The sequence below is a fragment of the Athene cunicularia genome (genome assembly GCF_003259725.1).
Source record: "Athene cunicularia isolate RWA chromosome 7 unlocalized genomic scaffold, athCun1 chr7_part1, whole genome shotgun sequence".
In the NCBI taxonomy this organism is placed as follows: Eukaryota; Metazoa; Chordata; class Aves; order Strigiformes; family Strigidae; genus Athene; species Athene cunicularia.
In genome coordinates, this window is record NW_020799107.1 from 30869905 (window position 1) to 30883183 (window position 13279).

A 13279-nucleotide genomic window follows, 5' to 3' on the forward strand; every position below is an offset into this window, starting at 1 on the left:
CACTATGCCAAGAGGCTGCTCTGCTGGCACTGTTGCTTCTGATGAAAAAGCCTGCATAGATTGTCTCCACCGAATTCTACCCTTCTGTGTACAGTAGTCCCCTCACTGCTAATAGATGCTAATTCGCAATGACTGCTCTCTGTACTGACCACAAAACCACCTGAACAGCTAGGATCTAGGCATGAGTTTCATCTGTACATAACTTTAGTCTAGGTTAATGAGTAAGTAGTTCCTGGAAGAAATCTAGTACAAAAAGATTGTTAAAACATCTACAGCTTTGAGTTCTGAGACCTGGGACTCTAGCAGATGTTCATGTAAGGGAAGATTTGGTGTTAAGTAATTTCTTCCAGTGACAGATTTTAGAGAGCAAAATGTAACTTTGAATACTTTGTTTCATTGAAGCAGAAAGGAGACAGAAGGTTGAGACCTCTTCTTGAAAACTTCTGTTGGCTAAAACAATGTTCAGAACAAGGACTTTTAATAACACAAAATAACATTTATGAAGGTTAAACCATTACATTCTGAATTACAGTATTTCTTCAGGCATCATCCAGTAATTCTGTAGATCAGTTGCTGGTCCACAGCAGTGTATACAAGAGTGTAGTGGTGGAGATTGAGTGACTGAAGGTGATACACTGCTTCAAAATACATAGCAATTTGTTAATAAATTGGCAGCTTTTGCTTCAGTATTACACTTGAATTAGGGGATTAGGAGTGATGTTGGGTTATCTGTTTTGGTTTTTATTTGCAAGCCTTTTCCCTGTAAACTGGAAGTGTTTAATTTTGGGAATAGCTTGCCTAATAGTTACATAGTATTGATCCATAAACAACATGTTTAGCAATAATTGAGAAAAAAAATAGTGCTTTTTCAAAGTGTAATTTTGCTCTCTTCGCCCTCACCTTTAGATTCCAGCCAAGAATATACGGATTCCACTGGTATAGATCTTCATGAATTTTTAGTAAATACATTAAAAAACAATCCCAGGTAAGCATCAGTAACAACAACTTTTTGTTTTGCTGCTTGTTGCTTGAGGTGTCTCACCACCTCTTCTTTTGTGGTGGCATTTTTTCCCCTCTTAAATGTTTAACACTATATGTTATTTAGGTTGCGATTTTGTTGCACGAGCTATCTGAAACACCAATCCACTGTAATTTGTCTGTTACGTGAACGGAGGTTCAGCACACTGAAATGATTTAAATGCTTTTAATGTTTAATTGGCAAATAATGAGTTCTGTCTGTGTGCATTTCACTCCCTGAAGGGATTCTAATGCTGTATTTCTAAAACTTGTACTCTCTTTGTGTCTGCTTGTTAGAAACCAAACTGCCTTTTCTTACTTTAATCTGCCTTGCACTGAATTTATAGGCAAAGGAATTAATTTTTTTTAAAGCTGTACCGTATAACTAGTTAGAGATACACATCTTCGCTCTGCACATCAGAAACCAAATCTGACCTAATTCAAGTCCATGTCTGTCTTGTTTGTTCTTTTCCTCAATGGGGTTTCATACTAAGCCTATGGCTGCATATACAAAGCAAGAAATTAAATTGGTGGAATTGTGCTGCTGTTGCAAAAGCTATTCCATGGCTCTTTGTTGTTCATTCATATTACAGTTATGATTTCCAGTGTGATAACTTTTTGGTATTCCATTTTATTGGTAAAAAAAACGTGAAATGAGCTGTAAGAAGGGGCCAACACCATTTTGTCCTATAGATTCAAATTAGCAATCACGGACCTCTGCTAGACTCTTATGTTGCTATTTGAAGTCATAAGGCATCCCAATGAAAATAAGAAGTTGTAGGTGAAGGTCTGCTTCGGATTTACACAGGCAATAACTGGGAAGCTTAGTCATCTGATGGGCACAAATTATGGACTGTGCGACAGTTAATTTCATTATATGTTAACGATTTATTGGAACTGCTGTGAGCATTTTTAAGACTCGTGTTTGTTTCTATCACCTTGAGGTTTAGCTTTTTCATATTCTTTTAATATCTCCTCACATTGCAGCGTGTGCCAGCTTTTAGCTACTTGTGGGTATGTAGTAGTAGTGCATGCCATTATCAGTCCTCTGTCACTCTGTTTTAATGATCTGATGACGTGCTGCTCAATCCAAGGGTCAGTTCAGGCCTCTGCAAATCTTACTACCCATGCTAACTAATAAGAAACAACCTAGTCACTGCTTTTCCTTCTTCTTGAGACTGTCTTCTCAATGACTGTACTTTCTGTTGAGCTTGTACTCTGATTTCTGAGGTGAGAACAGTATGTTTCAGTAGCCAGGTCCAATATAAAATAGCTTAGTGAAAAACAAATACTTTGTCCTAAAAATACTGCATTTGACACCTGGTGGTCTTATTTACAGTCTGTCATCATCCCTTCATCACAGATCTTATCTGTGTATTCTTAAGATGAATACAACTGCAGTTATTGGAGTGTCTCATATATGAGTTGCTGTGTTTTTATTTTCAGGGACAGAATGATGCTGCTGAAATTAGAACAGGAAATTTTAGATTTCATTGGTAATAATGAGTAAGTACTGTACTCTAATAGGAGAAAAGAATTCAAGAGTGTTCCTGTTTGTTTAATAAAGCTACTATTCCTTTCTTCCAGAGTTCCAAGAAAAAAGTTTCCCCCAATGACATCTTACCATAGAATGCTGTTGCACAGGGTAGCTGCTTACTTTGGATTAGAGCACAACGTGGACCAGAGTGGGAAGTCAGTCATAGTAAATAAAACTAGCAATACAAGAATGTAAGTGTAAAAGTCTTGAAAAAGCTTTTTGATGCATAGATTAAACACCCAGGATATATTATGCAATGATGCTGCATCCATAGCAGCAGGGGTCGGTCTACTTGCTGGGAACCATGCATCAAGGAGAGGTAGTTGCAAGATCTTTATTGTTCATGCTCCAGTGCTGTTTAATAATGTGATCTGTTTCATATTTAAACTTCTTTGGGAAAAAAATGATGGTTATCTGTAATCTATGAATTTTTGTTGCTTTCCTTGCAGAGATGAATTAACTTTGTTTTCATGAAATATGAATTTCTATCAGCTATTTATCTGTTTGAAGTTTTACACCAGTAAAATGTACAAAGTACATTCTTTGTTTCTTTTGGAAAACAGAACTAGTCCTTAACTTAGAACAGGGGTCATTTCTGATTTGGTGAAGGGAGGGGACAAGACTCACACAGCTATGGCTTTTGTACTGCAAAAATCTACTGAGACAATTCAGGCGTTGAAGTGTTTTATCAGAATAACGTTGCTTACAGATCTAACATGGCCTTACAAAATTAAACATAGCAGGGAAGACAGACATCTCATCAGTGGAAGTGTCAACCAGGTTAACAAGTCATGGCATGCTGCTTTACTGTGAGGGCTGGGAAGTTTTTAGAGAAAACACTAGGCAAATCTGTATCACAGAAAAAGTAACATTGAGGCCACAGCAATTCCAGAATCCATGCATAGCTGAGCTTTTCATTCAAAGGAGCCAGCTGTTCTCTCTGTCCTCTGCACTTGCTCTGTCTCCTCATTCTCTCTCAGAAAGACAAAGGACTAATATGTTGGTATATTTATGCCACCTAGTTTCTAGATTTAACTTAAAGCCATTTGCCTGACACGGTTCTTTTTTGTTGGGTTTTTAAGCGCTCTATGATTTGAACATGGAAATAGGAATTTGCAGTGCCTGCATCCTAATCATAGTCTCTATGTACACTCTCTGTAGCTTTGGGAGAAGAAAAATCTAATTGTCCACCCCAATTTTAGAGTTAGTAGAACTGAAATAATATGCCACACTGAAATTTCACTTAAATGAACAGTTTTGTCCTCAGAAGAGTCTAGAAAAATCTGTAGACCCTAAATATATGTTAAGTAACTTACGTATTTATGCATGTTTTTGCTTTGGCTATAGATTCTCTATCTAAATTGATGTATAAAGCCATACATTTAAAATCTATTGCCTTTGTATCTACCAGCATCTCTAGACTGAAGCTTCAGCCTAGCACTTCAAATGTGGAACAAGCACTATTAAAAGATTATTTCTTCTTTTTTATCCATTTCTTTTTTCTAGACTGTATTTAAATAGCTTATGATCTCTGGAAGCCCCCTATAGGTGTAGTTATTAATTAGCAGGCATTTCATCTAACCTGCAGACATTAAGATTCTTAATGTTTTCAGTATTCTTATTTTAAATCACTTTGGATATAAAATAAGAATTTAGAAAGAAAACCTTGGAGATCTGCTCCATGTTGAATAAAACCAAACTTACCTTTTCCTCATAGGCAGATTCCCGGCTCCATCGCTGATCAGTGATGTTACTGACATCAACAACCCAGTGCATACTGGGACGTCTCAGTGGAGTGGGATGTTGGTGATTGCAGGGCAGTAAATTCAGGGACCTTTAAAAGAAAGAGGTAAGACAGTCTAAAGGTTCTCTGAAATGCCTGCTAATTATGTTTGGGCATCCAGTAACTAATAGTTAGGCTTGGCTGTTGTGTAGACGACACAAGGTCTCCTGACTCTATACAGATGTTCTGGGTAATGAATAAAGAAACAGAAATAGAGAAGAGTATACCTATGTTTTGTCTTTTTATTAGACAAATATTTCCTGACTGTCTGAGAAGTTATCTTATGGTAGTAGTAGTTTTATTGTCTAGGTACTTGGTATCTATATTTAATAACAGGAGTTTGCAAAGTATCTCACTGTTCTTTCACAAAGTAGATAAAATGCCAAAACAATATATATAACCTGTTGCTTCATCCTCTCACTGTGATCCTATGAAGCTCTTGCTTGCCTGCATTGTACTGTTCTTCTTTTGCTTATTTCTACCTAATTTTGATTTAGAAGTTTGTAAGTTTCAATGCTTTCTCCCCTGTCTTTTTATCTTCTGTTTTCCCTTGAAATGAATTCTGAGGTATTACAGCTCTAGCAGAAAGCACCTATCTTCACTTCCATGCATGCCCAATATCCATTGCATGGCACCAGTCTGGATTCAAGAGCACTTCTGATTCCCCAAGGGCATGTGGTTTGCTTGCCACCTTAAGTGGAAATTGAAGCAAAAGCTTTGAAGGAGGAAGAGATTTTAAAAGCAGGTTTGTTACGCCTCAGAAACAAGACTTGTCAGGGGTACATATCATCTTTTGGTTTTGGTACCTTTTCCGTTGCCTGGACAACCAAAATCTATCACTTCAGTTAGAATATTAAGTATATTTAAGGTTAATCTTGAGTATATTCAATTTGTTCCACTGTGTATAGTATATGTTTACAAAACCATACATCTTTTCTGTCTTAACGACTTTTCACAGACCTGACCAAAAGTTTTGTGAGCATATAAAGGATGAGAAGAGTGATGATTTCCAGAAGCGGTACATCCTTAAAAGAGATAACTCTAGTTTAGACAAAGATGACAACCAGGTAAATACATATGGATTATTTCCTTCCACTTGCTGTATTTGACTGTGTATTTATTTTATTTTCCTGTAGAAGTTGACACTGTATCACTTAATTTAGATGAGAATACGATTAAAAGATGACAGAAGAAGTAAATCCATAGAAGAACGTGAAGAAGAATATCAGAGAGCTAGAGAAAGAATATTTGCACAAGATGTATGTATCAAAGCAAACCTTCTGGTGTTTTGTATGAATAATTCACACATATATGTGCACATGTGTTTTTTGTTAAAAGATACTTCTTTCCAGGAAATTTTCTGTTTCTGAAAGGGACTGAGCGGATCAGAATCATTAGTGTGGCCTGAGTGATGGCCTAAATGATACTGACGTTACTGAGAAACCTTATGTTTTCTGTAATCACAACTGTATGGAACTCAAACAACCTTCAGGAATTACTTTGTGTTATCTAGCATTACCTATTTCAATAGATTATTTTGCCCCTTACTGAAATTTGAGTTATGGAGTTTTGGTACTGCCGTCATTTCAGTTGTTGCTCAGAGCAAAAACTTTTAAAAAAGAAAAACAAAACATAATACAAAACCAAAATGTTTTTTCTCACTTGTGTCTATAGCAAACACGTGACTGGTAACAATAAAATTATTTTAATCTCCACATGCAAAACTTCAGTCAGAAATCTAGAAGTCCAGTTTCTCTTTACAGGATGACACTGTAAACTATAATTCAGGCACTAGTAGTGATTTATATTTCAGTAAAACAGAACAATTATGTCAAAAAAATATATACGTTACTTCTAATAATCCACTTTTTTGACATTAATCTGTAGCTCTTACAGATACAAAACCAGACTCTTGTTCTGAAGAAACAGTAATGAGCTCTGAGGTGAATTTGCCATATTGAAATATTTTTTTTGTTCACCTTAGTTACAAACAAAAGAATGAACTTTTGTATATAAAAATTACCTTTTCCTTTTGTGTATTTATTTATCATGTATTGTACCCTTAGTAGCTTTGTACCAAATCTTAGAAGTCAAAGGGACAACATAATTGGAGTTACTAATAGCCTTTTGATTGTATATTCTGTCTGCTTTTTAGCATGTGTACTTGTACCCAAAGAATTCAGTGCAGTTATTGCAGTAGCTAGCATAATCTTCTACTTCACACTTTCAAGCAGAAGACAAGGCAACTCAGGTGGTGGTAACAGACTTATGAAGTCTCACATCAGCTGGAAATTACATAAGGCAGCGAAGGCCCCATGGAAGAATAGTAACCTCAGAAAAACCCTGATGTAAACAAAATGGTCAGCATTGTAACTATTCAAATGCTAACTTTTATTTCCTGCAAATGGATCTTTTTATACTGTCTTTTTTTTCCCATAACATGGAAATTATCAACCAAAGAAGTTAAGTTTTCAGGCAGCTTAATATAAAGAGGATGCTCTAAAAGTCTATGTGTAATACAAAAGACTCCAAATTGCAGCATGTTTTGTTACTGCACTGTAGTACGGGTTCTGGATGCCTTTCATATTAATTTCTACACTTCTTTGCCCCTCAGTCCCTGTGTTCCCAAGAGAATTATTTCACTGATAAAAGGTAAGAAAATTTGCAGTTTAATTCTGTTTCATTTTCCTATTTTCTTCATAAATATTAAGCTATCTTATTAAAATGTCAACAGAATCCAGGAGGAAGAAACTAATAGTACACAACAAAGACGACAGATACTTAGGTATTTGATGCTTTCTTTAAAAACAACAAAATCCCAAAGTATTATGCATGCATTTCACCTTTTCTTTCTTGTTTTTCTTTCTTTTTTTTTTCTCTTATTTTGCAATTGATGCTTGTGCTAAAAGTTTAGTTTATAACTTACAGAATCAATAAGGAAACATCAGGGAGATCAGCCAACAGCCATCAGAGCAGTACTGAGAATGAGCTGAAGTATTGTGAACCCCGTCCCTGGAGCAGCACCGACTCTGATAGCTCCATCCGCAATCTGAAGCCAGCTGTAACGAAAGCCAGCAGCTTCAGTGGGATATCAGTTCTGACAAGAGGAGATAGCTCTGGAAGCAGCAAAAGCACAGGCAGGCTGTCTAAGACAGGTATAATAAAATCTGTACAAATGCATAGTTACCTAGTGGTGACGTACCCGGTGGTTTGATACTTGATGTGTGCATATGTAGAGGCCTCAGTCTGGCGGGTGCTCTGTGCATACAGCTCCCTCTGGGTGCAGCGGGTGCTGCCTACACAGAACGACTGAAGACCTAGCCCTGTAGTGCAGAACGGCCTTGGAGAGTTGATTGAATGGAGACTTCTGACTTGGGAAGTAGAATTTTAAAGTGCATTATAGCTGGCTTTAAGCTAAATGCATTTCTTCTCATATGAAGACTTTGAAAATATTTATCAACAGGAGTACTTCATATAAAATAAAAATCTAGATTTCAAGTCTTTAGTTTCGGTGTGGCAAAGCTGCATCGTGCAGTCTTAGGAAACTGTGCACTGCTATCCTACTCCCTAGGAGAAAAACAGCATTAAGGCCTATGAATTGTTAGTTATATTTATTATGTTATCTTGCAGTGCCATTGTTAAATGAATACGGCTAAAAAGCTTACTTAATTCTGAAAAATCAGATCAGTGGAATGAAGTGAACTGTTTCAGATTCAGAAATGTTGGGGAAGATTACAAGAGTCTGGGTTTCAAACGTATGTTAACTTGTAGTCAATGTCAAAACAAAATCTCAGAAAAGATAGATATAAAACTTCTGTGGTTCAAAAATGAAATTTAGTAAATATTTGTATTCCAAATGCCAAAGTAGTTTTGATCCAATAGATAATCTTGGTTGTGGACATTTTTGAGGCTTGTAATATATGGGTGGGTTACGGATGCACTACTTCAGAATTTGAAGTAGAACTGTAAAAAAGCAGAATATTATTGCTTGCCTGTATTATGCTTGGCTTTGATCTTATTTATAAAACTTGTTTCTAATGAGGATCTGTTTAAATTTTTTGCTTTCCCTTAAACCACCACTACCTTATAGGTATTCTATATCTTCTGTACCTTAATGTAGTAAAACAGTTCCAAATTCTGTTTGTCCATTGTATGCTTGTATTAAAAAAAATACATTCCAAGGTACTTCTGCATATGCTGTAAAATTGTGCCATCATATTGAGTTATTTCATTTAGCAATGTAGTAGTCCTATCTGGCACAGCTTGAAAAGAAACTACAACCTGACCATAGTGTATATATAAAATACATTCTTAGCAATCTTTGTTTTCTAAATTGTAAGAACATAAATGGAGTCTTAAAATTTTACCGGAAACTTTATTTTGGCATTCTGAGAGTTAACATTCAAAGTTCAGAATGCCTATCCTGATGGTTGTTGCTTCACTGCAGTTAACAGGTTGTGGTGATTTTTGCATGTGTTGGGTTTGGTTTTGTTTATTCATTTTGATTAAGGATGTAATTGCCTTTAATTATGATAGCTTCAGCCTGATTTCTCTATGTAATCTAGAAGTGGATACTCTTGTAAAGAAATGTAATCAAAGCAACTCTGCTTAGGTGAAGATCACTTTACAGAGCTGGGATATGCTGTTTTGCCCAGTTTACAATTAATAGTGTGTTTCAATTAATCTAGCAATAATAAAAGTTAATAGTATCAGCAAATGCTTCAAGGTATACTATCTTTTCATACACACAAGTAAAAGGGTTACAATTAGTAATTTTTATGAAGGACTGCAAAGTCACTTCAAACAATAGATTAATTTCCTCACAGCCATTTTTGAGTCTTGCTTTCTCTTCTAGATTGTATAGAGGCTGATAATGAAGAGTTCTTAAATTTAAGCAGCTATATTCTGTTATTTCCAAGTACTGCAAGTATCATAGCAAAGACTTAATAAAAAGTATGATAAACTGTATACCTAGAGATCTAGGTATAGAGTGATCTAGCAACAGTGCAGTTCTACAGATCTCTCTATATTGGACTTTTGGAATATTGCTTTTAGCTGCATGCATTGGCTTTCAGAAAGCTCAGGGTCTGGTTCTCCACTGCCTTGCAATGTTTATAGTCATTCATATCTGTAAAATGATTATTGCTTTCAATCAGCTATTTTATACTCCTTTTGAACTTTGAATTGTTGCATAAAGCTAGGCTAAAGCTACCCTATTACCATCATTTTTTCCAGCTGTATTCTTGATTTCAGTTTGAAAATTGTCAGAGAAGGAAAAAAGTAGTTTTGGGCTTTTTAGTATTCCACAATTTGTCCAACAGTTGAGTCAGAGAAGATCTCTGACATCTAGTAGTAAAGCAAAAATGGTCATTGCATGCATGCAGAGCATGGGAATGTAGCCAGTGTATCTGAAGGGGCATTGGGCCCTCTGCATCTGCGGTACCCCACGGCCTGCAGGGATAGTCGCAGGCTCAGAGTCCATCGCTTTGGTGTACCCAACTGATACACGTGCATGCATCGTTTTGGAGTGACCAAGCACTTAAATGAATTGTGGATGAACTGAACATTAGCACGCACACAGGCATGTATTTTCTTTGCAGAAAATCAGAGCTAGATATGAAAGCTTTACTTTACAGTGCAAAGCAGTGCTGAATTGACCCTTGGTTCACAGAAGGAATCTTGTAATGCTATTGCAGGGGAGATGAAGGGGGAGTTATTGAAAAGGCCACTGTTTAATAATGTATTAACTCTGAGCTTTAAGGGTAAGCTTTTACAAGTATATTTTAAGTGAGCATGATGTTTCTGTCTCTAGGTAAAAACAATTTCTCGTTACTCCTTTCCTAGGTTCAGAGTCTTCTAGTAGTGTAGGGTCATCCACGGGTTCTCTTTCTCACACCCAGCAGCCTCTTCCAGTGCCAGCTCTAAGCCAGCCTTCTCATGGCACGCCTGCCGTCTATCCAACTGTCAGCACTAGTAACTCTCTTTCCTTTGATGGTGGCATAAGCGGGCAAGTGGCACCTACTAGCACTAGCTTCTTTTTGCTTCCCTTGGAAGCGGCAGGCATACCGCCTGGCAGTATTCTGATCAACCCTCAAACAGGTTGGTACATGCTTGTGGATGTGTTTGTTACAATTGAGAGCTTGGAGAAAAATGCACGAGTGTTTACATAAGACTGAATGTCAGTACTGTCCTTTCTTTTTTTCTTCTGTGGTTGTGTTTGTTCACTGCACTTAATTTAAAAAGAAAGCATGACTGTAGGATCAAAGGCATAAGTAAACTCACTTTATTTTCCTCTAGTAGAGTTTTAACATATGTAAAATTTTAATGAGTGACTTGCACAAAATATGAAGATCCCATGATTTGTTATCCAGAATGCAGAGGAAAAAGTCTTTCCCAGTTATACTATAAAACAGTTTGAGTGAGGTGAGAGAGCCTGAAGTATTCATATTGACTTGAAAGAATTTATCATCCTTTATTCTGTTTGTTGAGGCATATTCTTGTGTCTATGCTCATGACACTGACTTAAAACAAGTTAAAGAAATAAGCATGAGATCATATGCTATTTCTAAACTTATGTTTGTCAGTTTAAAACAGGATTTAAGTCAAATACTCATATTTTTAGTAAGAAATTGATACTTCATAATGTAGGTGCAAGGAGATGTGTAACTACTTGTCTGGATTGATTCATTAGCATTCCCTGGGGCAAACTTTTACTTTATTGTAGAGGTTAAGAAATCCTGAAAATTTTAGTTTAATTTTCCTTGTAGAAAAGGAAATAGTTCAGGGTATATTTCTCATCAATCTGTAGATGACCTTTATTGTGTTTGAATATAATTCCATGTGATGTTTTAAACTAAATTTTTCTCATTGGTGGTGTTAAAATGATCAGTTATTAAATTACTTCACTTCTATAACTAAAAGGTTTAACATGGAAATAGATAAAATTGTTTTTCTTTACTATAAATCAATTGCTGTTATATACAAATTATATTTTTTAATTGATTTTGCATAGTGATGTGCTGCCTGAGGTTTCACTTAAATGATTTACTGTGTAAATGAACAGTTTAAGCTAACCCTGGTAAAAAATTGGTTACAATTGACTAGCTGTAGCATCTAACTTTCAGATATAGTTATTGGATTTAAAAGGGGATGTATTTGCTGTCTTAGGTCTAGGTTGGACAACAGTGCTATTGACTTAGTTTTTCTAGTGCTAATGCGACGGTTGTACATCTTATACATGGATTTTGCCTTGTGTTGAGCATCTGAAGACAAATATAATTATTAGTGAACAAATTTTGGTGGCAAAATAAGTGGGTTTGTGTCTGTGTAGACTAGAGTACTTCAGTCTACATTAAATATGGAAAATGTTGGCTGTCATTTTTCATATTCTGAGTTTATAGCATGACCACGCTAAAATCTTTAGAGTTACTATACAGCAAAACAGCTATTGCAGTCACTGAAACGATACCATCAGCTTGAAAGTGCTTTCATGTAAAACATGATACAGTTTTGTCATTTAAAAAATAGCAGCTTTTGAGTCATTGTCATTTCAGTTACGTGCTTGTCAATATTTTGTGTGTGATTGGTTTCACTTTCTTCCTCCTGTACTGTTGGTCATTTTCCCTGTTACATTGATGGGACTTCCACATAGCAACAGGGAAGGGCAGAGAAACAAATGTAATTGTGCGAGTTTTTCATCTGAAAGCATCTTTAATTGCATCCCCCTCAGGAAAAGGCAGACTTGGTTCTCATTAAAAATAGCATGATTTTCAAAATTGTGATTCTTCCTACATTTTATCCACCTTTAATGTATTTAAACCACTCATCAATAGCCTTCCATAACAAAAGTTGATGTGTAATGAGTGTCTAACAGAAGATAAAGTACACTTGCAGAACAAGGAATATCTAGGTCCAGATAAACTTTTGACTTAGTGTACTCATATCATATTCTGTAACTGTTCAGTAACTGGCTTTATTGTTCCAAATGTCAGAGTTCAAAAAAACACAGATTAGTTTCTCAGCATTTCTGACAGAGCATCTTGTGACCTTAGGCCTAGAGAGTCATTCTTAGGAGTTGCAGATGGTAATTAGGAGAAGGCAGTTTTTATTCAGTCATGACCAGAAACAAGTTAAGCTCCCATGATTACCAGGAAGTGGTACAAGCAATAAGAAAATCTGATTCTGTATTTATGTGACTGTTCCCAATTCTTGAGCATTAAAGAGAAATCCATTAAGTTAAATTGAATATGTCTTGATCACCTGCATATGTAGCTTATTTTTGCAAGTCAGTTCATGCTTCATGTCTATCTCTTGCATCAATTGCCCCAGTCCTCTCCAGTCACTTTTACAGTTTTATGTTGGCCAGTTGCATTTAAGTATGATGGGACGAAGAAGTCTGAAGGAGCATTAGTGTACTTTGACAGGACCCTGGCGAGGGTGCAAAGGCTTTAGTCTCAATTTACACCTTTCTGGAAAGAATCTCAGACAAGAAAATATTTGTATCAGAGGAGTGAAAAATTTGTCAGTATTTGGACCTTAAGCATCAAAATAAGTCAGTGCAAGTGGTGTTACTAAGCAGCTAGACACAGGTCCTTGCTAGCTAATTTGTTGTTCCATTGATTTTAGGTTGTCCTAAGCATAAATCACTATTTGTTATGATTGCTTTTAAGTAGTTTATTTTTAAAGTCTTTTTCACTAGTCTACTGCTGTAATATTGAAGTTGCAAACAAATAGGAGAATAATACTACATTATTATTATATTTGAAAGCTGAAGGCCAATTCATTTATAAATAGGGGAGGAGAGTCCTTTAACAGTAATCTCATTAGCAGTTAAGGGAATACCATTGCAGCTAATGCTTTATATATACTTTTAAAATATTTGCCTTTAAGCTGTCCTGTGTTCTGTTTGGTGTTCAAACTGATTAAAGGAGATTCATTTAATT

The 13279-nt window shown here is 36.0% G+C and overlaps 1 protein-coding gene across 11 annotated transcripts in view; it reads left to right on the forward strand.

Moving 5' to 3' along the window:
* The window catches only part of R3HDM1 (R3H domain containing 1), an 86598-nt gene that overhangs the window by 49891 nt on the left and 23428 nt on the right, over nucleotides 1–13279 (forward strand). For 6 of the 11 annotated variants that reach the window (XM_026853143.1, XM_026853149.1, XM_026853147.1 and 3 more), the window contains 9 exons: nucleotides 907–985; nucleotides 2464–2523; nucleotides 2605–2745; nucleotides 5296–5404; nucleotides 5501–5596; nucleotides 6952–6989; nucleotides 7072–7122; nucleotides 7266–7492; nucleotides 10182–10436. In XM_026853143.1, coding sequence (XP_026708944.1) covers nucleotides 907–985; nucleotides 2464–2523; nucleotides 2605–2745; nucleotides 5296–5404; nucleotides 5501–5596; nucleotides 6952–6989; nucleotides 7072–7122; nucleotides 7266–7492; nucleotides 10182–10436 — 1056 coding nt within the window. The remainder of the gene's footprint in view (nucleotides 1–906; nucleotides 986–2463; nucleotides 2524–2604; nucleotides 2746–5295; nucleotides 5405–5500; nucleotides 5597–6951; nucleotides 6990–7071; nucleotides 7123–7265; nucleotides 7493–10181; nucleotides 10437–13279) is intronic. The other 5 variants (XM_026853150.1, XM_026853153.1, XM_026853146.1 and 2 more) reach the window with 4 other exon arrangements.